This window comes from Tasmannia lanceolata, unplaced genomic scaffold (assembly GCF_043159265.1).
Source record: "Tasmannia lanceolata isolate RefF3 unplaced genomic scaffold, GAP_Taslan_0.1 ptg000011l, whole genome shotgun sequence".
Lineage (NCBI taxonomy): Eukaryota > Viridiplantae > Streptophyta > Magnoliopsida > Canellales > Winteraceae > Tasmannia > Tasmannia lanceolata.
In genome coordinates, this window is record NW_027518688.1 from 2,272,398 (window position 1) to 2,297,742 (window position 25,345).

The window sequence follows — 25,345 nt, forward strand, 5'->3', positions numbered from 1 at the left end:
TCTTTTTCATTTATATTACTGATGTCAGTTTACTTTTGCTAAACTCTTAAGTTTGATTTAGATCCATATTACATGAGTTCCATGTCATACAAAAAAAAAAAAATTATTCCGCATTTTTCATGAGTTACATTTAGTTTATGTCTTTGGTAGCGATTCGGGTTTATCCCCGAAAATCCGGGTCGTTCAGTTGGTATCAAAGCATAGGTTTAGTGATCTTAGGTGCGCCTGTGAGTTTGGGTATATCATAGGAAGCGTAGATGCAGGGAAGGAGCAATTAGGAAACAACATAACAGATTTGTGTGTACCGGGCACATGAGTTAATTGTGTTGTAAGAAACCACTTAACGGACTCACGTGCATCGGGGACGCCTGGTTGACATGTGAGCGAGTTGTGTGGTGGAAGACAAAAAGTTTAGGTGAGAGCTCCATGGGCGATTTAGGCGAACCAGGAACACTTAGTAGGTGAGGGTTGGTATGCTGGTATGGGACGGTATAGTGAACTCAAACGCGCTGACAATGCTTGGTTCGCTTACAAAAGAATAAATTATTATGTTATTTTCTCACATAGACTGCGATAATCTGGTATATTATGCAGGTTAGCTATGTTTGTATCAGAATTTTACTGGAGTTGACCCATATAACCTATAGTTTTATGTGGATTCATGAAAAAAAATTTGTTCGTAAATTTCCAACTTTATGTAGTTTAATGATCCCATCTACATTTTTCCTTTTGATCTATAACTCCGATAAGATGAATTAGATACGCTTTGTATATCATGTTAACTTTAGGTAAAACCATAATGGTTTGAAATCAAGACCCAAACAAAACGAAAGTACTTGAATTTCGGGGACGAAATTCTTTTTAAGGGGGGTAGAATGTAATACCCAACCCCAAGTTGAGAAATTTATTTATTTTAATGTCATTATCAAAAGTTGGGTTGAAATCTTTTTGGGCTTGTAGAGGGTGTCGTTATCAAATTAAAGGGGAGCATTAAAGTATTTTTCCGCGTGTCCCTACCAAACTTACTAAATATAGTAAGTCCGCACTTACTATAAATAATAAGTGGGCCTACTTGTATAATTTAAACCCAATGTAGTTAAAATTGAAATTAAAGAAGGATTATTTTAATAACAAAAAAAAAAGAAAAAAAGAAACACAATAGAAATGGATAAATCCTATTAAAATAAGGAAAGAATGTCATAAAGAAGGAACTGAGAAAGAATTTTAGGGGTTTCACATCTCCACGAGGGGAGAAATTGTGCACACGACTCCCAATGTTGGAGTTATGCATATAAACATGTGGGACCATCCCATATTTCTTGAGTTTCAATCTTCCTTTAAAATAGTTAACCTATTGTGATAAGATTAAAGCAATTTTGACATATTAGGTAACCAATCAAAACTCTTAGATCATATGTGAGATTTTAGGAAAACTACCAAACCACAAATACTAATAATAATAATATCGTGGTCTCTCTCTCTCTCTCTCTCTCTCTCTCTCTCTCTCTCTCTCTCTCTCAAAGCTTACGCTAAAAAAAATAGGGAGAGAGAGACGCACGTAGATAGAGAGAGAGAAAAAAAAAGCAAAGGGGAGGACAAGAAGAAGAAGTAGAAGGGAAGGGTTCCGTTGTTCGAAAGTCTTATCCAAGTAAGTGCCCTAGAACTTTTACTTTTGAATAAATAATCATATAAATAAAGATTTGGGACAAATACATATGTATGTGTACACCAAAATCAATTTTTGATTTGTCACATATACCTATGGATCTGTTCCATGTGATTCAAGTATATAAATACATATCTGAGATGTATTTACATAAAAATCTGAAAATATAAATTTATGTATGTGTATAAATAAATAAGTAAATCTGAAAATTTAAGATAAATTGGTAATTTTATTTAGGGTGTAAGATTTAGGATAAATAATGGTCGACTTAAATGTGTAGGAAGAAAATTCTTTAGCAAGCATGAGGTTCTTTATGATAGTGATTGAGTAGAAATTATTGATCTACAGTCAATTTATTAAGCAAGTTTATTCTCATATTCCTGCTATGTCGTAGCTTGTGACGTATGGATATCAGGCTATTATGTTGGAAAGAAATGTAAAAGCAAGAAAATTGCTTAAACTGACATGGGAAAAACAATGATTGGAAAAATTGAGATTTTATACCAGTACACTGGTAAGACTAATAAATGCATGAGCATGAGGGGGGATTTTGGTGGATTGAGCGGAGGTATGAGTCGTCCAGGAATAATGAAATTTGATGCCGCCCTTGGGTTTTAGAGCACCCCCTTGGCGGTGAATGCATCATCTTAGACCATGATGTCAAGAGGCGAAGTGGCTATTAAGCACGTCGTAAAAAGTCCCCCATGCCCACTACCTACAGACGAGGGTAGTGGAACGTATTAGAGGGCAAGGTAACAAGCTATGAGGAGCTGGATTACCTTGGGGAGTCGTCTCATATTGCATCTTTCATATTATATTTAGACCTCTAGGTGTTATTTATTATATGCTCTATTAGAGTACTTTTGATTCTTATTGTTGGAAACTGTTACATATCTCCTCTATTAATATTTCATGCTGTTTAGAAAACTATAATTGATACATGTTCACTAATGAATTTAAATTACACTTTAATTCAAGAATTGTTTACTTATATTAGTTTAGGATACACGGTGAATCTACATAGTTCTTTGAACTAACACAAAAAATCCCCCACAGGTTTTGCTACAATGGACGACATCGAGATTAAATGGGAAACGTAGGAAGGGCGTGCCGAGTCATTGGAGTGTCTAGTCTTTTTCATTTATAATACTGATGTCAGTTTGCTTCTGCTAAACTCTTAAAGTTTGATTTAAATCCATATTACATGAGTTAAATATTATACAAAAAAAAAAATTATTCCGCCTTTTTCATTAGTTACATTTAGTTTCTTTCTTTGGTAGTAATTCGGGTTTATCCAAAAATCCGGGTCGTTACAAGCATATAGATTGTTCGGGAATAAATCGGCACTATGTGTGCGTTCTTGTTTTATTTTTGTGGACTGTTTTTTATAAAAACAACCCCTTACGTGTGTGTTATTTATAAATGGTTAAGGATCTTAAGCAAAAAAACACTAACGTATATGTGTAATATGAAACATACTACTTATTTATGTGAAGAGAGTTGAAAGATATTATTTTCTAACTTACATCCATTGGAGAATCAGCACTTAAGTTTATAAAAGATTAAGTTTTGATAGAATTTTATACGAATAAAACATGAATATGATATAGCTACGGAAAGGGGACTTTTAGGGTGAAGGTGTAACACCCGACCCCTCCAAGGGTTGGAAAAGTTTATGAATTTATCTAAATCTTGGTCGTAGATCCCCCGATTGAAGATCAACGGTTTAGATCTTCGATTGGCAGTCTGTTTTTACTATAAATAGTAAATCTCGTTTTTACTATAAATAGTAAGTGGCCATATCTACCAAAATTTAATTTTTCTCACTTAAATAAAAGATAAGAATTAAAGAGAACTAAATTAAAATGGACTCTTACTTTTTGGTGGACTATGTCACAAATGTCGTTCTTGGGAATTTCTTGGTAAGGGAAAATCTCGGGATATATTAATTTTTAGAAATTTTTTCGAGTTTATATCGGGAAATAAACAGTAAAACTAAAATTATTTAAAAAATATATAAAAATATTAAATTTAGGAAAAAATTATAAAATAAAAATATCGTAAAAATACCGGGAAAATATCGCGATATTATCGGGATATTTTATGTTAAAAACGAAAATATCCCTATATTTTTAAAATCTCAGAATTAGTTCGGGATTTTGCCATTTTAGGAACAACCTAAAACACCACAAAGGTGGGTTTTATAAAAAAAACCCAAATCGTGAGATTTCTCCCCTTGCGCACGCCATCCCAAAACCGAGAGAGAAAGTAAGAAAGAAAGAAATGAAGGACAGAAAAAGAAGGAAAGGCTAGGTTTTATATCGAATCGATTTTCTTTTTCGAGTTAAGTGCCCGAAAAATTTAGTTATTCATATTTTTCATTCGAAATGGGTATAATTATTCTCCTTTGATCTTAATTTGGCTAAAGTACAGTTTTTAACTAGGTTTCTTGACTTTTTTTATCTTTTTAATCAAAAATATTGTACAAATTTTCTTTTTGAAGTTTTGTGCCTGGGAAATGATTTCTGCGCTCTAAGTGTTTTGATAAACATGCGCTCCACTTGTTTGTCGTGTATAATTAAAGGGATGTCAGAGGATATTACGGTTCTCAAAAAACTCTTAAAAACCTTTAAATACTACACGACAAACAAGTGATCGCATGTTTATCAAAACATTGGAGCGCTGGAATCATTTCCCTAAATTTATTTAAAATATATTTTTCTTTATGTAAAACTCTACTATGAGTAACCCAAAGTGTTATAGGACTTGGTTTTTTATCAATCTACCCTATTCGTGTGATTTTATAAGGGATATGTCACTGTTTTTAATTCAAATCAGCTTCTATTAGGGACTGTTTTTCCAAGATTTTGGCGTCTAATAGACATATGATATGGTAAAAGGTTATGTTCGATTTAGAGGGCGTAATTTTCAAAACTCAGCACACAAAACAGTGGTATTAGGGACTATTTTGTGTGATATTTTTCACGTACATGTTATAAAAAGGATATATAAATCATACATGAAAGATATGATATATATACATATATAAGTCATATATATGCGTTTTAGCGATGTTTTCAATCAAAATCACCACCAATAAAGGGCTGGAAATTCGTTTTAAATTTGTTTTTAAAAGGAACAAGATTCATAGTAATGTAACTATGTGCCACACCAATTATTTTATGTAAAAATCGATTTTCATAAGTGAAGTTTTATTCTCCAACTAGAGTCTTTTGAGAACTTATAAGAAAGTGATTATATTTCTATGTTTTGATGGGCTTTATATAAAAGAGATATAAATAATAAATACGATATAAATATGAAGGTGATTTTTATGGTAAAGAGTATTACTTAGGTTTATACATAGTAACAACTTAGGATAGATTATAAAAAGGGAGAATGAATCGGATTGAGAAGAAATAAATTTAGCAAAGAAATTGTAACACTTGGAATAATCAATTTACACTTTGACATGTAATCCGTCCAGGTTCCTTTCCGATTGATACATAGAGCCTCACGTTTCATTCTACATTGAAAAGATAAGGCAAGTGATAGTGACTTTCATACTAATGGCTTCCAAGAGTAGAGTTCTAATTATGATTGTATTTCATATGATTTATCTTTTGCTTTTACATTTTCTATTAGCTCCCAAAGAACCGTTAGCATACTCTCTTTAATAAATGGTTAAAGAAAATAATAGAGATTGTTAAAGACTAAGCACGCAGGCAAATGGGATAAAAACTCTCACCAAAAGGGAGAGAAGGTACGTATAAAAAGCATGATTGCATGCATAGTAATTGTGATCCCAACTCTCACCAAAAAGGGAGAGAAGGTACGTATAAAAAACATGATTGCATGCATGATAATTTTGGTAAGGAGGCCCAAGGGATACTCCCTTGGAGCCAACTTTGGACATAGCGCCAAAATCCACCCTGACTGAGACCGTACAACCTCAAGCTGGTGATGCAATTTCAAGTGCACCCGTATAAGGTGACTCAAAGGAAATTCTAGAAAGGAACACACCCATATGTGGGTGGAGGGTCCTTGATGGTCAGGAACCAACGGCTGGTATGAAGTACCAAGAAACTGAAACTGAAAAAGAATGGGGTTGTGGAATGCCGTATGGTCCTCGGGTAGTTGAGCATATGTGGTTCCATACTTCATTCTCATACACATGCATCTTTCTTTTCCATATTACTTCATGATTGGAATAACTGTTTAGCCTGTTTCTTATTTAGTTTCACTTTTTATATTATTATTTTTGCAATGACTAATCATAAGAAAACTGTTATAATGCGACTTCTATTTTTAGTGGACTCTTACTATGCAGGCCACTAAATGATTTTGCTCAGTATTTGCTGACCCCAATGCCTCTACAGGTTTCGAGGAAAGCGAGAAAGACGCCTTTAAAGATGAAAAAAATCCCGAACAACATCACGGGATTGGGAGTCGTAGAGTTTGAGTTAGTGCTGGGAAAGACGATTCCATCACATCCTGTAATAGTAGGTCATTCCTTTATTTTCAAGAATTGTAGTTATGGAATTTTTCAGTCTCATGGAATTAATATGGTGAGTTTTATCTTGTTCCTCTTGTAGTGTGTCAGCTTGTTTTCCTTTTTGGGATAGCGATCGTTACAGAAGGGTATTGCTTAGTTTTATAAATAGGAATAACTTAGGATAAATTATAATAAGAGAGAATAAATAGGTTGAGACAAACCAATTTAATTAGAGAAGAACTCTTACATTTAACCAAATTATTTGACACCCTTTGATATGTCACATTTATAAGCTACTTTCCAATTGATTCTTAGGGCATCTCTTCTAGATTCCATACTCAAAATCCAAGGCAACTTATACTGACTCATAATAATGATTTCAAGAATGGTTTTTTTATTATAATCTCAGTGAATATGATGGTGTTCGTTCTTGCCTTATATTTTGTATATCTTTTAGAATTGTTAAAATTAATAATGCTTACTCCTTCTCAAATATATTGTTCGAAATTGTCGAAATTACTAATCATGACAAGGAAACAAATCATAACAAAGAGGGAAGAGGTGCATATAATTTATGATGCATTGTAATTTTAGTCGTGTGTGTGTATACGATGATCTGAGCCATATATTTTGATATATGAGGAAATTGGTAGCCATATATATATATATATAGACACACACACACACACACACACACACACACACATATATATATATATATATATATATGAGGAAACTGTTGGTGCCTTAAGCTCACCAAACTTATGGTGAGCTTAAGCGCCCAATCACATGGGGGCCCACTTTGTTAGGATGATCCAAAGCATTCATTTCAAAGTCCCTTACATACAAATCTGCCCATTTTTTGTCCTCCACAAATGAAGGGGTTAGGATGATCCTATGGAGCTGATTTTTGGTACACCCCCTATCTATCTAAGGCCTTGCAAATGAATGGTTTGGATCACCACAGAAAATGTCGGACCCATGTGATTGGGAAGCTTAAGCGCACCATAAGTTTGGTGCGCTTAAGCTCACCAACAGTTTCCTCTATATATATATAGCGCACCATAAGTTTGGTGCGCTTAAGCTCACCAACAATTTCCTATATATATATATATATATATATATATACAATGATCTGAGCCGTATACTTTGGTATACGAGGAAATTGTCGGTCGTGTGTATATATATATATATACGACAATATGGATTTTCGCTAACCGTATATACAATGACTTGGATTTGCGTTATTTCTTCTACATGTGACATGATCTGTTCATGACTTTTTTACATATTCTCATGTTCTTACTCTCATTCTTATTTCTAATTGTGGCCACGCCTATGCTAGCTCATTATTCATAAGAAAGGTTGTTATAATATAATATCATTTTTGTTTACTCTTATTGTGTAAGGCACTAAAGGATCTTGCTATTAACTCAGTTTACCACAGCTTTTGAAGGTTGACATGAAGACAATGAACACAAAATAAGAGAGCTAAAACGGATTGAGGGAAGAGTGTTCGGCCGGGTGACCTTGTTGGTGTGACTAGTTATCCTTGTCAGACAATTGGCCTTAGTTGTTTTAATATGTTGGTTAGTTTCAACTTACGTCAGGAAACTTTTGGATTTTAGTGATGATGACTTGTAATTTCAAAAGAAATATAATTAGTAATTTATACATGTGTGTCAGCTTGTTTCCCTTTTGGGGTAGCAATTCGACTTTTGGGATTTTGGAGGAAAAACCTATGTCTAAAAATTTGCCCCAAACCCGGGTCGTTACAGAGTGATTATGGTATATTTATCTGTTGTGATTATTTGATTAATGTATTTATTTTCTGCAAAGACTCTTTGAATTATTGTGACTAAATTTGTGATTCAATCCCACAAATCTTTCTTTTTCTTCTCTCTTTCCCTCATTCCATTTGATCTTATTATATAGAATTAATTCAATAACAATAGGGTTGCTTAAAAAATGGGCAATGATTTATTCGCACCCTCTGGAGGATAATTCGCACCATTTTAATGTGAATTGATGTAAAAAAGCATTAAAGTCTACCCACAATTCAAGTTAAAAGGGGTGCGTATTATCCAATAGGGGTGAAAATTTATCATCTCCAAACAAAATTCCGTGTCTATAAACAAGCACAAAATGTGTTGCAGCAAAAAATCATTATCATGCTCAGTAAGAAGAGTATTCATGAAATTCAAAACAGTCATGTCAATTGGTATAAGCTAAAACATTTAACAGATAAGTAAATTTTATAACTAGACTACTGATATAGGTGCATCTAGGAGGAGTAATTGGTCAGGTTGGCATTGATTATTATTATCACATTGAGTCTAATTCTGCTCATATTCATGGTTCTGTCTTCCCAAGTAGACATAACTAGCGCAAATTCACAACACATTTATGACATTGTCAATCGGGTCAATTTAGTAAGGATGGTATCATTAGGTTTAAGGGATTATAAACTTGAGGACATGGTCTATAAAGATCATAGTTTAAAATCTCTGATGAAATCCGAAATTTCGGCCGAAATATTTCGGATTCGGTTTGTACCAAAACCGAAATTACATTGAATCGGTTCTTTACATGATTTCCACGAAATTTCCCTGAAATTTCGCCGCCGCCGAGTTCCGAAATTTCAATTTCACCCTAATTAAAAAGATTTCGGCCGAAATATTTGTCAAATTTTTGCATTATTTCGGCAGAAATTTCCACCGAAACCGAAATATTTCAGTTTCGATGGTGGCCGAAACCAACACCGAAAACGACATTTAAAACCTTGATAACGATATTGAAGGTTGTTTAAAACCTTGATAAAGATATAGAAGGTTGTTCACACATCATGTTAATCTCATACATGTTTGAGGACTTCAGATAAATGTTTAAGAGCTCGTCATTGGATAATAACTCGTCCAAAGATAAAATCGAACCGACTCAGGTGATCCAACGATTGATGTGGCAAGTTTTTCATTGACAGGTTAGCCAGAGGAGTTTTAATTGAGTCGGTAGGGCCAAAGCCAAGTCGACTTAAGCGAGTCAATAATTGAATGGGGATGATTTTAATATTTAAACAGTGCTTGGCGTAGAAGCACATGCAATCTTTGAGGTTTAGCATAGAGGACAGTCATTAGCAGTTCTTACTTAACCAAACAATCTCCAAGGATTGGCATAGACCGATATAATCATTAACTGTTCTTACTCATGCAAGAAGTACTGGAACAGAAGCAAGGTTTTAAATGTCGGTTTCGGCCACCACCGAAACCGAAATTGTTTGCTTTCGGCCGAAATCATGTAACATATGGTAAAAAATAACGGTATTTTTTTAATTTCGTTGGAAATTTCTCAAATTTCGGTGGAAATCTTGTAAATTTCGGCGAAATTTCACCGAAATCCCGTAAAATACCATTTCAATGTACTTTCGGTTTCAGTCCACACCGAAACATAAATATTTTGGCCGAAATTTAAAACTTTGAACAAAAGTACAATGAAAAAAAGGCAAAAGTGATAAAAAAAGAAAAGGATGAAGGTTAAGGTTTAAGTTATAGAAGCACCACATAGGATTAATACTTCGAAACTAGTTCCAAGATCTATGGTTTAATGATACTCAAGATTTAACAGATGATAGTTCCTAAAGATAACAAAATCAAATAAGATATAATTTCTACTATTACATATGTATTATGAAGAAACAAAATGGTATAGTAGGAAAATGATAGCCAAAGCCATGGCACCTTCAAGAACTGAAGCTGCTGTCTTAAACAACTAAGAAAACGATGTTTAAGTCTTCCATCTCAGGAATCAAAGAAAACACTGGAATCAAAGTACAACACACACACACACACACACACACACACACACACACACACACACACACACACACACATATATAAAGCTAAATGTGGTAACTGTGGTGCTGCCACGTGGCACTCCCTCCTATACACGCAACTTTTACGTATAGCCCCTTTAAAGAGAAAGGAAAATCTACACGCAACTTCTGTGTATAGCACCTTATGTATAAAGGATTAGTAATTACGGAATTTGAAGAGCTATTTCCCTATATACGTGGAGTCAGAATTTCAAAAGCCATCTTTTTCCCATTATATTATGTCTCTAACCACGGCTCTTTTTCTCATCTTCTTTACCACCTTTCAAAGCTCTGCAACTCCACCATTTTGTTCTGATTGCCGTCGTTTAGTGGAAAAAATCCCCTGGAAGAGGAGTGAGCCTGAGTATGTTCTTTCTTTCCTTTAGCTATTCTAGAGTAAGCTGTAAGTTTTTTCTACTGATAATCAAATCCCTTGTTTCTTAGATGTTACAAATGCTTTCTTTTGTGTTTTGATTATCCTTTTCAGAAAATCATTCTAAATATTGTTAACTTCAACATAATCATATCATTTCCTTCAAAGTTATAGAAAGAAAAATTTCCCATCAGATGCTTTTCTTGCAATCCAAACATTTTACTAATTTTCCATTAGTTAAAAAATATGAAAATAAAAGGAGTTGTATCTATCAAACAATAGTGAAAAAATCTCTTTTATCCAAAAAAAAAAAAACTAGGGAAATTGCCAAAAAAGCAAAGTTAGCAGACAATAGAAATAGAAAGAAAATGCTAAAAAGAAAGTCATTGTTGGTACAAGAGATCTTGTATCTCAAAACATATTTTGGGGCTCGCTTCATAGGATGATCCAAACTCTTCATTTGTTGAACCACAGCTTAAATCGGTTTTACTCCATGAATCATATCCATAGGATGATCCTAACCCACCAATTGCCCAACAGATGAATGGTTTAGCTCATCCTATGAAGTGGGCCCCACGGAACATTTTGAAATATACAGGACTTCACTCGCACAAAGCATATAATGAGGAGTTTTTCTATGGTGTAAACCAATATAGGCCCATATTTTTTGAAAAAGCACCGTACATCTTACACTATAGGACGATCCAAACAGCGCTTCCATTAGATAGAAAGCATACCAATGGTTTTACTATGCAATTTATTACTATTAAATATAGTACTATGCAATTTCCCTATAGTGTAAACCAATATAGTCCCCTTCTTTTTTGAAAAAGCACCGTATATCTTACACTATAGGATGATCCAAACAGCGCTGCCATTAGATAGAAAGCGTACCAATGGTTTTACTATGCAATTTATTACTATTAAAGTTGGGGAGGTAAGGGAAAAATATTAAAAAAAAGGGGATGATTTTATGCATACTCCCTATTTGATAAATACACCCTAACCTATGATTTGTGGACACGGACACGGCAAACCTCCAAACTTTAGAAACGGGGATACGGCTAAAATAGAAAGTATATGTAATAATGATTTGTGGATATGAATTCGTGTGTCCAGTTTCGACATGGACACGAGTTGTATAAATGAGGTAAACACAATATTCAATAAAAAAAACAGAATGTCACACTTGACACAATACAAAAACATGTCCACACACCCACATTAAGTCTAACACTTCCAGCAATACAAGTAAAAGTGTCCAAAGCAGTGTCGATACGTGTGGGCACGCGTGTCGTGTCGAACACGGCAAGACACGTCATACGGCAATAAATTCGAAGTGTCGGCCAAATCATAGACCCTAACCATCTTTTGAGATTTTTGGCGTCAGAACTGAGTCCCCATGTCACTAATTTGTTCCAAAGACTTTGTAGGGCATGCCATTTCCATTGTGCATTTCAGATCAGATCACTCCTAACCGGAAGTTTCAGATTTTTCCTAATAGAGATTTTAGGGTGATATCATATTGCCTTTGGTGGATCGGGACTATCAGATCCTTCATTTCAGTGGTCCTCCCACAATACCAAACTCTTGAAATCGAAACTTTTTGTTTCATACGTTTTCATTCTTCCCTGCAACCTCCATGGAAATAGCTGCTTAATATTATATCCCTCTCTGCACGATGGGGTTGTGCCACGTGGCACCCCTGTATCTACGTAGTTTCAAAAATCAGAATTCCTACCCTGTACCTTTTAAAAAAAAAAATTCCTACCGGATCTACGTAATTTCAAAGTCAGAATTCCTACCATGTATCTACATAATTTCAAAAGTCAGAATTCCTAAATTCACTTTCGTATCTACGAAAAGTGGGAATTCCAAAAGCCACTTTGGCAATATGCTAATTTTTAGGGATTTGCTTGCAAAATTATTGGGGTTATCACTATTTTAAGGGGGTTTCACGATTTTAGCACAACTCTTCTCCATGTTTATCACGATTTTAGGGGGTTTCACTCTTTTAGGGGGGTTTCACTCTTTTAGCACATCTCTTCTCCATGTTTATCACGATTTTAGGGGGTTTCACGATTTTAGCACATCTCTCCTCCATTTTAAGATTAGCAAAATGTAAGCAAATCCCTTTGAGGAACCAAACAACTACGAGATTTTCAGGCCAGTTATTGAAATATAGATCTTTAGAGATTTTCTTTTCGCAAATATTCAACTTTTCCTCTTTATTTATGCATTTGTTTATTTGCAACCATTTTTCAGGCCCGTTACTTGACCGTATTTGTTTATCTTCTTTTTTTCTATTTTCTTCCATTTTTTTGTTTTCATTTAGGCCGAAAGATAATTGCAATGCTCGAAAACGGAAATATCAGAACTCCTGAACCGTCTGATACAAAGATCAACGACTCTTCAATCAACGGTCAGCAGCGAGTTTGGGGTTGTTCAGTATGCAGACCACCGTGATGCAATTGGTAAAGTTATATTTTAGCACAACTTTCTTCTAAACTATTCCTTTCTATTTTAAGCCATATTGTTATTGCTTGCAAAATTATTGAGGTTATAACGATTTTAACACATCTGCATCTCCATCTCCATCGCGATTTTATGAAGATCATAATTTTTTCTTCGCGTGAATTGCACGGGACTGCAACTAGTTTACATTGACTTCATCCTAATGTATCATGAAAGATCAAACCATATCAGAAATTTTATCACTGCCCAAGTCATAAGGTTGATGGTCATACATAACCTATCTAGATTCAAACCAATAAATAAGTTACAGATGCATCAAAAGCCTGTCATGAAAGACATATTTTGTTGCAAGCAAGCACAAAGAATCCACAATTGTTTCAAGGAGTGCTAGAAAAATAATTGTGTGGTATTGATGTACTCTTTTGGTGTCAAAACTATAGAGTGTAGAGAAAACTGTATTCACACACACAGACACACAGACAGACACACAGACAGACACACAGACACAGAGACACAGACAGAGACACAGATACAGACACACACAGACACAGACACAGACACACAGACACAGACACAGACAGACACAGACACACACACACATATATTGTTAAAGTATAAAAGATAAATAACGCCTTTCTCCAAAATCTTAAGCTTTTGGAGAAGTTCGTAAGTTAACATGGTATAAGAGTAAAAGGTCTCGAGTTCAAGCCTCCCGGATAGCAAAAATCCACATGCGATGGTCGGCCCAAAGTGGGACCACATGTGCCACATGTTTGCCAAGTGGGCCATACATGCGGGGGAGTGTTAAGTATAAAAGATAAATAATAACGCCTTTCTCCAAAAGCTTAAGCTTTTGGAGAAGTGGGTAAGTTAATATATATATATATATATATATATATATATATATATATATATATATGGGAAAAGTGTTTGTGAGCTAGAGCTCATATAAGCTTATATGAGCTAGAGCTCACAAACACAGGGGACCCACATTGTTTGGATGATCCAAAGCATTCATTTTATATATATATATATATGTGTGTGTGTGTGTGTGTGTGTGTGTGTGTGTGTAGATATATAATGGGAAAAGTGTTTGTGAGCTCATATAAGCTTATATGAGCTAGAGCTAGCGCTCACAAACATAGGTGGCCCACATTCTTTGGATGATCAAAAGCATTCATACGATAGGCCCTCATATAGATAGGGTGTGCCCAAAAAATCAGCTTCATAGGATAATCCTAACCCTTCCATTTGTGGAGGTTAAATGGCAACCTCGACAAATAGAAGGGTTAGGATGATCCTATGAACTGATATTTTGGGCACACCCTATGTATATGAGGGCCAATGAAATGAATGCTTTGGGGCCCCTGTGTTTGTAAGCTCTAGCTCATATAAGCTTATATGAGCTCTACCTCACAAACACTTTTCCCTATATAAGAGCTCACAAACATAGGAGGGAGGGGGGGGGGGGGGGGGGCACATTGTTTGGATGATCCAAAGAATTCATTCGATCGGATCGGCCCTCATATAGATAGGGCGTGCCCTATAAATCAGCTTCATAGGATCATCCCAACCCTTCCCTTTGTGGAGGTTAAAATGGACGGGTATAAATCTGCCCATTTTTAACCTCCACAAATGGAAGGGTTGGGATGATCCTATGAAGTTGATTTTTTGGGCACGCCCTATCTATATGAGGTCCCATCGAATGAATTCTTTGGATCATCCAAACAATGTGGGCCTCCTATGTTTGTGACCTCTACCTCATATAAGCTCTAGCTCACAAACACCTTTCTCATATATATATATATATATATATATATATATGAGAATAGTGTTCCTGCGCAGCTGCTCAGATATCTGAGCAGCTGCTTCAAAAACTCATGTGACTCACATTTTTGGGGTGATCCAAAGCATTCATTTGAAAGGCCCTTCCATGGATAGGATGTGTACCTAAAATCAGCCCTATAGGATCATCCTAACCCAATCAAAGGTGGAGGGGAAACTGGACAGACACTGTTTCTGACCATTTTTTCCCTCCACAAATGGCAGGGTTAGGATGATCCTAAAGGGCTGATTTTTGGTACACACCATATCCATGGAAGGGCCATCCAAATGAATGCTTTGGATCTCCCCAAAAATTTGAGGCCACATGAGTTTTTAAGCAGCTGCTCAGATAAGCTATCTGAGCAGCTGCGCAGGAACACCTCTCTCTCTCTCTCTCTCTTTCAAAGGGAGTAAGGGACAGCATGCAAGAAGAGAATATGTTCCCATCTTACCTTTGGGACCTTTCTTCAGCAGTATTTTTTTTTAATGGCTACGTTTCTTTCTTTCTTTTTTATTTTTATTTTTTTGAATGGTGAATGGCAACCTTTCTTCAGCAATTATTTTCAGCGTATACTTTTCTTGTTCCATTCTAACAAATTTAATAAGAATAAAGAAGCAGAAACTAAGTAGAGAACTCCAATTTCAACATGTTACCTCTTTAGGTCTCTTTATAGAGATGCAACTTGCCAATTCTCCAATAATATTAATCCACTTCTCATTCTCATTTTGCTCTCCACCTCTAGCCAAAATCTACAAATAAAATCTTTAACTCATTAGTCTATTGCTCACATATCAAGATGTTCTAAATGCAGGTCTTCTTCATAGCATATAATTAGCGATGAAAGCATTTTTCATGGATGACTCTACCTTCCCCATTTCAATATCCCCCACGCATTCACAGAATGACTGGAATGCAGGTAACAGTGTCCTGCAAAGAATAATAGAGCATTTGAATTTTGAACAGATTACTCACAGGCATCGACTAAACAGGAAAAGAAAGAGAGACATATTATTGAGCATGGTTTAAAATTTCGGGCGGGAATTTCAGATTTCAGCCAGGGCCGACACCGAAAGTACATGACCGCATTGTCGGCCGAAATTTAGGCCAATTCCTTCTCTTTTTTTTCATTTTTAGGTTTTCATCATTTTTTTGGAAGTAACAAAATTTCAACTGAAATTACCGAAATGTCCGAAATTTCGGCCGAAATTATAACATGACCATTTTTTCTTTAAATTACAAAATTTTGGCCGAAATCACTGCTAAAACCGACACCGAAACTGAAATTTTAAACCTTGTTATTCAGACAAAACTACAACAGTGCAATTGTACCAAAGGGGTTCCTGCCGAGAAGATCCAGCTAGGCCATGAAAACTTCCTAACTGAAGCGTAAGTGCAGACAGAACAGTAGCATAACTTTGCTCCACAGCTTTCTTCCCAGTCTTACCACCACCTCTACAATGTACATAAAAATGAAAATTTCTAAGAGTTTATCATCAAATTATAGAAGAGATGAAACTATGGAAAAAATCATTTTCTGATCGCACATAAACCGTCCAGACCTGAATAATGCTGTGAGCGCAAGAATAGCTGCTTGGAGGATATCTTCCTCTGCGAGGTTAGTATTTTCTGCTTTTTCTGTGTTTCCTTTAAACACGGGTGACTCATTAAGAACGGATACAACATGTTCCAGAAACAACACTGAAAGAACGCCATGCTGGGAAAATGCCTATGAAAAAAATGCGAACAGAAAATATCAGGGTACAGAAATCTCCAGCGAGAAAATCCCAATGAAAAAATGCTAAGAAAATCTTTCACCGAAATAATGTCCCAAAACATATCATATTCCACGACTTGTCACTTAATCACATGTAAAGGTAAATAAATCAGAGTGGCAGCTTATGGAACTGACCTAAGAAATATGACGCAGTTAGCCACACTGGCATGACTGGTCAATAGAGCATATTATTCATGTCACATTTTTTTATTTTAACATCTAGGAAGTACTGGTTATCCATCATTTAGATCAATTAGGCGCAGCTTGTTCACTTTCCAGTTCACATAACAGTTTCACGTATGGATGTATAATGAAGCATAAAAATATATAAATACATTCATCTGTTCAATCGTTACAGCAATTTATATTCATATTAATGATTATATAGCATATTCTTGAGAGTTCATTTTTTATTTTAGTACTTTGGAAGTATTTTTTATACACATTTCAGATAAAAGTATGTTCATTTTATTGACTTTTCAGTCAACATTCAAATAAAAAAATACCTTTTCAATCATAACATCATATTTTTTATGAATCTTTTCTTTCATCAACCTGACAGTAACAAGCTTCCTTGGTCCACTCAAAAGCCAGTTTGCCAGTATAATTAGTAATCTCCGCAACTACAGAACATAAATTCCATAAGAAACATCGATAATTTGCACTTCCCAATAACAGCTGGTGTCACTTTCTTATAGCTTCTATACATTACATAGTCAATATAGATACCATAGGAAGAAAAAAGAATATGAGCTGATATGGTATAAATTTGTCCTCTTTCAGTTATACATAAAATTTCCCCTTCTCTCTTAGGTGCCTTACGATATTTTTACTTGAAATGTTGACAAGTAACAATCTTGAAGAACGCAAGGACAAGCTTTCCAATGAATGGCTTCAACAATAGAAAGGGCTGCGCAGTGCACGAGGCTCCCGCCATTGCAGGGTCTGGAGAGGGCTAGATGCACGCAGCCTTACCCCTGCTTTGCAGAGAGGCTGTTTCCGTCACTCAAAACCCATGACCACCAGGTCATAATGGAGCAACCTTACCGTTGTGACCACCAGATCACAATGGCTTCAACAATCTGTTCTTAAAATGCATAAAAGTATTTGCTGAACTAGATTAACAATTCTGAAGCTTCAAATGCATTTCTTGGTGCAGTATCAGGTCTACTACGGATTTGGCAGTATCTGATTTGCAGATCTATCTTTGAAAAGTCATTTATACCGTATAACATTTCAAGCATATATAATCTGAGCTTTGAAATGAAAACCTAAATGTGACAGCCATATTATTTATTTCCCTGCTATCAACAAACCTTGTTTCCCCTTCAATGGCAATAAGCATGTCGATCAGTCCACTCTGCTCATTTGATTTAAAGGGAATATTGTCCTTCATTCCTTCAAAGCATGGCAACCCATCCATGGTGGTCTCAATGCTAACAATCACATCTCCAAATGCGAAAATTATATATAGATCCTGCTCCATGTGTTATTATACAACTTAATCCAAGGATCACGTAGTTCTTCTGTTGCAGGCTTTCAGCTTCAACCTAGCACGTAGTAGGATCCTTCCAAATTTTACTCGTACATGTCAAATTTCTAGAGCCATGCGGATTGACTTTACCTCCATATTTCATATTTGGAATGAAAGACATTTCTGCATCTTCGACAAAAAACTTTCTGTAATGACCCGGATTTTTTTGATATAACTCTAAACCCAGACCGTTAACAAAAGGCAACAATTTTTTTTTTAGAAATTTTAAAACTCAATTAAAAGCATACTAAAAAGTCTAACAAGAGGATTTGACATAATAACCAAAAACATAAACAAACTAAGAATAAGACGAATAGCGGCCAAGGCCACGCGGCCACACCAATTACTCTATCATCGCTCTTGAACACCCCTTTTTATTCTCGATTTCCTCATTAGCATTTGTCTCAATGTCATTTGTGTTAGTTCAAAGAACTATGTGGATTCACTCGGTACCTAAACAAATACAATTAAACAACTCTTGAATTTAAAAGCATACAAATCAATTCAATAGTGAACATCTGATAACAATTATTTCAAATTGAAACATAAAATATTAATAAAAGAACACGCCATAATCGTATGTACTAGAAAAGCAGTCAAAGTTGCACATGTTTGTGATCAACACGCCACAGCCTGAAAACCAATGTACAAAGAGGGATTCACTATTGCTTTAGCCCACACAAAAGCACATGATGAGTAGGGTGCCAATAGCCATCAACCATAACACTTGTATTTATAGTCATCATGACTACCCTAATTTTCAATCCCTACACCCCAATGGGTAAATCAATGCTAAGTGTAGGCTATTATCACAAAGGAAAAGATGCAAAGGAGAGAATAAAAGCAACAGAAAACTTGCATCAATTTGTTAATAAAAATTGATGTACGAAAAACAACCAACTGGCTACATGGCTGTAATTGATAACAATGTAGGAAAGCATGGCCACAATTTCGAACAAAACATGAGTATATTTATATAAAAAAATGACCATAAAAATGGCACAAGCAGCCGCTATGATTAGAACATAAATTCCATCCAATAGAAAGAATATTATTTTTTTTTGAAAGGAATAAAAAAGAATAAATTTAATTGGAAAAATTCCCCACAGTTCATAATCCACTTTGTGAAGACAATCTAAAACATACATAAAATGCATCCTGCATTGGCCAGCCACCACGTAATCTAGATATATCCTTTGTAACAATATCCCTTCCAGCAACGGCCAATACGTCGTTGAAAACAACTTTTGAACTTGTGTTCTCCGCCAAACAACATATCTTCTACAAGTCAGGAAATACTTGACAGAAAGACATGAATGCCACACCCCAATATCAGATGTCCCAAACTATTGATAGTATCAGATTAAAGCCTTGACATCTATATTAAAAATAAGCTCAACAATGAAAGAAAAGTGATTAACCAAAGATACAGCACCAAGAACTTCCTGACGTAGATGTTTCTCCGTTACAAATGATGTGGCAGAAAGCAAACACTGGGTTGCTCTGCAGAAATAGATAAAGTTGGTATAAGATCTTTCAGAAGATATCATGCTGCAACCTATATCACAAATATCGTTCTTGGAAATTTGTCGACGATGGAAAATCCCGGGACATATTAATTTTTCTATTTTCTCAAATTCATATTGGGGAAAAACGACAAAAGTAAAATTATTTAAAAATATATATAAATATATAAATTTAAGAAATAATATAAAATAAAAAATATCAGGATAATATTGTGATATTACCGTGATAATTTATGATAAAAATCAAAATATTGCTATATTTTTTAAATCTCGGGATTATTTCGGGATTTCGTCATTTTATCAAAATATTGCAATAAAACGTGACATTTGGAAGTATTAGAGGCATTTGTGACATAGGCTGCAACTAAAATACAAGATGTCACCCATTAAAATCCAGAACCTTGAAACATCAGATCCATTCAATTCTTTGCCCCTCCTTGTAATGAACTCAACGACAGCCTGAATAGCACCTTCCGCTGATTGCTTGATTTTATCACAAATAGCAATAGTGCATCCATGCAGGGTGACTACAAGCTGCTCAAAAACCATCAAGAATAAGACAGCATTTATATCGACAAAAACTAAAAACACCATACTCCTTTACCTCATCTTTTGTTAACAAAATACAAACAGAAGAAACAACCCTATTAAAGACCTCCGACGGATCAATAGAAGCATCCTGCATAAAAAAAATAAAAATAAATTTACCGGAATGTACATTAGTAAATCAACGGCATCCAGTATTGAATATAAAAGACCAAGAAGAACGGAGAGAGATTATGTTTGCAGATATGCTCACACTTCTCAATATGGCAATGACATCTTCAAGGGAACACAAGGCACTGTACGATGTTTCCACATCTACACCAAGAGTGGACCCTACTGGTCTAGGAAGTGAAAGTGATATGCTGAAGAATAGGTCAAGAATCTAAAACAATTCAACAGAATTGAGAATGTTATATAACTTCCATGCAGACACACCAACAACGGCAACATTATTTTCCTAAAAAAAAATTTTATGACATAGGGTATCCCCACCCCAATCTTTAGGGCGGGGCTATTTTTCTAAAATTTAGAGTGACTTTGAGCTAGCATTTAATTTATAGAAGCTATAAATCACTGACCTGAGCTGAAACCTTTCTAATTTCAGAACCAATGTCAGCACAACGTGGGAGATAAACTATAACCCTTTCTCCGAGGCTTAGAGATTCCCGACTTGGCAATACAAATGCAGCTATAAACAGAACAAAAGAATATGACCCTATGTTAAATTTGGATGCAAGCACAATCCAATATCAAGAAAAACATTATTACCTGGTAGATTGGAGAAGTTTCTCTGCAAGGTCCGTTCAATTTGCATGTTGTGTATGGAACTTCCGTAGGTACCAAGACCATAATGTCCACTGGAACAAAGAGTTCGGAACTTAACTAGCAACTCATACACAGCAAGACAACCTCTTCTCCTTTGATGCTCCATCGATGATGACACATATTGATCAATTTGCCTCAGAATATGTAGTAGCTGTTCTGCTCGACTTCTCCCATCTTCCCCACTACTTAGGAACATTCATTAGTCAATGAGAAATATCATATCACGGAGAACAGAAGTAAAGCAAGTTACAATGACAGATACTGCAGGCCTATAATAGAAAAATGAATAACTTTACAAGTGATCATTCCCTATACTCGATGTATACTGTTGCAAAAGAGGTTAGAGAGAAAGTGTGTGATTTGGGTATCTCCCCCTCACCCTTTTATTAATATAATAAAAGTTGTACAATAACTACAATGACTAAAATGCCTATAGGCATATAGGCTTATTCTAACACTCCCCCTCAAGCTGGAATGTATAAATTGTACATTCCTAGCTTGTTACATATGTCACTCAGTTTTGATTTATTTAATGGTTTGGTAAACATGTCAGCCAACTGTTCTGCAGAACGAGTAAATACAGGGCGTATCTCCCCTTTCTGGATTCTCTAACGAATAAAATGACAGTCAACTTCAATATGCTTTGTTCTCTCATGAAAGACAGGATTCGTCGCAATATACATAGCTGCTCTGTTGTCACAATACAACTGTGACGGCGAAGGAAACACAATACCAATCTCAGCTAGGAGTGATCTCAACCAAATAATCCCAGTCGTAGTATGCGCCATGGCTCTGTATTTTGCCTCTGCACTTGATTTTGCAATGACATCCTGTTTCTTACTTTTTCATGAAACTAGGTTACCTCCAACAAAGGTACAATACCCGGTAGTCGATCTCATATCCACAGAGGATCCAACCCAATTAGCATCTGAGAACCCCTCAATTCGTGCATGACCAAGTCGTTTGAATAATAATCCCTTTCTTAGTGCACCTTTCAGATATTTGAGTATTTGAACCACTGCATTCCAATGCAAAGTACGAGGAGAGGTCATGTACTGGCTAACCACCCCAACGGCATAGGATATATCAGAGCGAGTAACCGTAAGGTATATAAGTTTGCCCACAAGCCTTCTATATCTACCAGGATCCTTCAACAACTCACCCTCTTCTGGAACCAGCTTCACATTTGGATCCATGGGTGCAGCTACAGGTTTCACACCAAGATTTCCTGTCTCTTCTAACAAATCCAGAACGTACTTCCACTATGATAGAGACAAACCACTAGAAGAATATGCAACCTCTATCCCAAGAAAATATTTGAGACGTCCCAAGTCCTTTGTCGCGAACTCTTTTTGTAGGAAGGCTTTCAGTTTCCGAATTCCCCCCGAGTCACTCCCTGTAATAATGATGTCATCGACATATACAATTAACATAATGCATCCTGCTGAAGACTGATGACTGAATACTGAGTGATCCACACCACACTGCTTGAGGTGAAACCTCATAACTGCCTCGCTAAATCTGTCAAAGCATGCACGCGGCGATTGCTTCAACCCATAAATTGCTTTTCTGAGGCGACAGACTGATGAGGACAACTCCCCCTGAGCAACATAACCTGGTGGTTGCTGCATATACACCTCTTCAAGGAGGTCGCCATGCAGAAAAGCGTTTTTCACATCTAACTGGTGAAGATACCATCCATTATTTACTGCAAGGGAGAGGAGAACCCGAACGGAAGGAATCTTCGCCACTGGGGAAAACATCTCATGATAGATGAAACCGAATGTCTGAATGTAGCCCTTGGCCACCAGACAAGCCTTCAGTCGATCAACGGTGCCATCAGGTAGATATTTAATAGAGAACACCCAACGACATCATACAGGACAAGCACCAACAGGTAGAGAAACTAGATCCTATGTGTGATTAGAATGCAGAGCTCCCATTTCAAGATCCATTGCAGCTCGCCATCCTGGGTGATGAAAGCCTCATCCAGAAACTGGGGTAACACAGCAGAAGACACGGACAAGACAAAGCTTTTGAAAGGAAGAGTTAGACAATCATAAGAGACAAAATTAGAAATTGGGTGAGCAGTAGAATGAGAACGAGTACGTGAAGCAATAGGAGAGTCAGAAACAACTACAGGAGATGAAGGTACCTGATGAGAGCGTAAAGAGATCTCTGCCTGTGAAGACGATTTATCGGTGTGAGGAAGCTGTGCCTATTGTTGACGACGTTGATATTGGACTTTAGTAGGGGGGACGATCCACCCTAGGAGCACACGAATCAACCTGTCTAGTGGGGCAAGCAGGAGGAGGTGCTACGGAAGTCGGAGGAAGAGGGGGAAGAACAGGAAGAGAAATGATCACATCAGGTTCTGTTCTGACAACATGAGGAACGGAGGTAGAGCCAAAGAATGATTCTGATTCAAAAAATGTCACATCAGCTGATACATACCAACGGCGCAGACACGGACTATAACAACGATATCCTCTCTGGGTGCGAGAGTAACCCAGAAAAACACATCGAGCTTGTCGCGGCCAGGTCCCAAATGATGGACAAAACAAACGAAGCCAAAGACACGGGGCGTAAGAGGGAGTGAATCCTGATGTGGATAATCGATGCGAAATGGAGAATCCCCATGAAGCACCGAAGATGGAAGACGATTGGAGAGGAAACAAGCAGTGAGAATGGCGTCAGACCAGTAGGTTTTAGGAACATGGTCCACCTCAAGTAGATAGCGCAGTTTCCTTTCGGCGACACCATTTTGCGGCGAGGTGTATGCACAAGAGGATTGATGGATAATGTCATGAGATGAGAGATAATCCTGAAAGCCACCAGTACCAGAAAAAAACTCACGTGCATTATCAGTACGCAGGCATTTAAGACTGCAACTAAACTGGTTTTTTATTTCATTATGAAAATTTTGAAATGTAGAGAAAACCTGGGAGTGGTCTTTCAATAGATACAGCCAAGTCATTCGAGAGTAATCATCAATAAAAACAGGAAAATACTGAAATCCATTATTCGACGCGACCCTAGAAGGTCCCCATACATCACAATAAACGAGCTGAAATAAACTATCTACTCTAGTGACAACTCGAGAAGGGAAAGACACTCTATGATGCTTCCCGAGTTCACAAGACTGACAATGAAATGGAGAGACAGAAGAGGGAACTAAGGATGTCGCCCGGAGCCGCTGAAGTGATGGGTGACCCAGTCGACAGTGCCACTGAAAGGCATCCACTGAACTGTGTAAGGCTGACGAAGAGGGGTTGCAGTCAAGACGGTACAGGCCATCCACCTCACGACCCGATCCAATCGTCCTCCCAGTCGACAGATCCTGAAAAAGACAATAAGATGGAAAGCATGAGATAGAGCAAGAAAGATTTTTCGTAATTTGGCTAACAGATAATAAACTAAAAGGAGATTTAAGTACACACAATACTGAAGATAGCGGAAGATTAGATGAAGGACATGTGGTACCAATACCAGTGATAGGTGTAGTGGAACCATCAGCTAAAGTAATGGACTGAAAAGCAGATGGAAAAGTGCGAAAAGAAGAGAGCTGTGATGAGTTACCAGTCATATGGTTCGAGGCTCCTGAGTCAATGATCCAGAACCCGGAGCTAGAAAGTAATGTAGTATGTGAACTACCTGGCTGGGCAAAGCCCGCAGTGGCCTGTGAAGCACTCTGTCGAAGGCGCTGGAGCTCCTCATAGTCTGCCCTCATAAAGTAGAATGAGTCATCAGCAGGTGGCAAGGCAGGGGCAGAGACGACTGAGTCAGGTGGGACAGAAGTGCTAAGGTAAGCTGATCGAGGCGGCCTGAGCTCGGGGTGCAATGTGTAACAAGTCTCAATGACATGGCCATCCGCTGGCAGTGGGTGCAATAAGGACGGCCACGCCCACTCCCAACACGACCACCACCACGGCCACGAGCATGTGAAAAAGAACCACCACCCCGAGAAGGACGAGTACCACCACCACCATCATATGGTGCAAGAGCCGAACGGTCAGAAGTAGGACGGGAGGGAATCTCGCTAACGCACTGCTGAGATCGGAAGTATGTCTCGCGCAACGAAGGAATGCTCCCATAACCAAGAATCTGATGGCACAGATGGGTAAACTCTAGGCCTAAGCTCTCAAGATACTGCACCACTCGAATCTGTTCCCGTTGACGCCGGAGAACATTAATATCAGAAGTGAGTGGCAGAAAGACATCAAGCTGCTGACATAAAGAGATGAACTTCCCGTAATGAGTCTCAAGAGACATGTCACGACGGAGCTGTATCCACTCAGAGTAAGTGGAACATATACGAGTGATGTTCTCAACCCCAGAATAAGTCACTGCAGTATCATCCCAGATCTCCTTCGCAGTCGGAAGAAGAATCAGAGTAGAATAAATATCAAGAGTCATACTCTGCCATAGAAGACTCCGT

The 25,345-nt window shown here is 36.9% G+C and overlaps 1 protein-coding gene across 4 annotated transcripts in view; it reads right to left on the bottom strand.

The window, feature by feature from the left end:
* The window catches only part of LOC143886368 (ARM repeat superfamily protein), a 152,480-nt gene that overhangs the window by 54,168 nt on the left and 72,967 nt on the right, over nucleotides 1–25,345 (bottom strand). For 2 of the 4 annotated variants that reach the window (XM_077390305.1, XM_077390308.1), the window contains exons 31-41: nucleotides 20,851–21,092; nucleotides 20,661–20,770; nucleotides 20,336–20,464; nucleotides 20,141–20,215; nucleotides 19,937–20,070; nucleotides 19,441–19,513; nucleotides 19,157–19,288; nucleotides 16,262–16,428; nucleotides 16,032–16,154; nucleotides 15,569–15,629; nucleotides 15,356–15,451 (exon numbers count right to left, since the gene is read on the bottom strand). In XM_077390305.1, the coding sequence (XP_077246420.1) occupies nucleotides 15,356–15,451; nucleotides 15,569–15,629; nucleotides 16,032–16,154; nucleotides 16,262–16,428; nucleotides 19,157–19,288; nucleotides 19,441–19,513; nucleotides 19,937–20,070; nucleotides 20,141–20,215; nucleotides 20,336–20,464; nucleotides 20,661–20,770; nucleotides 20,851–21,092 (1,342 nt within the window). The remainder of the gene's footprint in view (nucleotides 1–15,355; nucleotides 15,452–15,568; nucleotides 15,630–16,031; nucleotides 16,155–16,261; nucleotides 16,429–19,156; nucleotides 19,289–19,440; nucleotides 19,514–19,936; nucleotides 20,071–20,140; nucleotides 20,216–20,335; nucleotides 20,465–20,660; nucleotides 20,771–20,850; nucleotides 21,093–25,345) is intronic. The other 2 variants (XM_077390307.1, XM_077390309.1) reach the window with 1 other exon arrangement.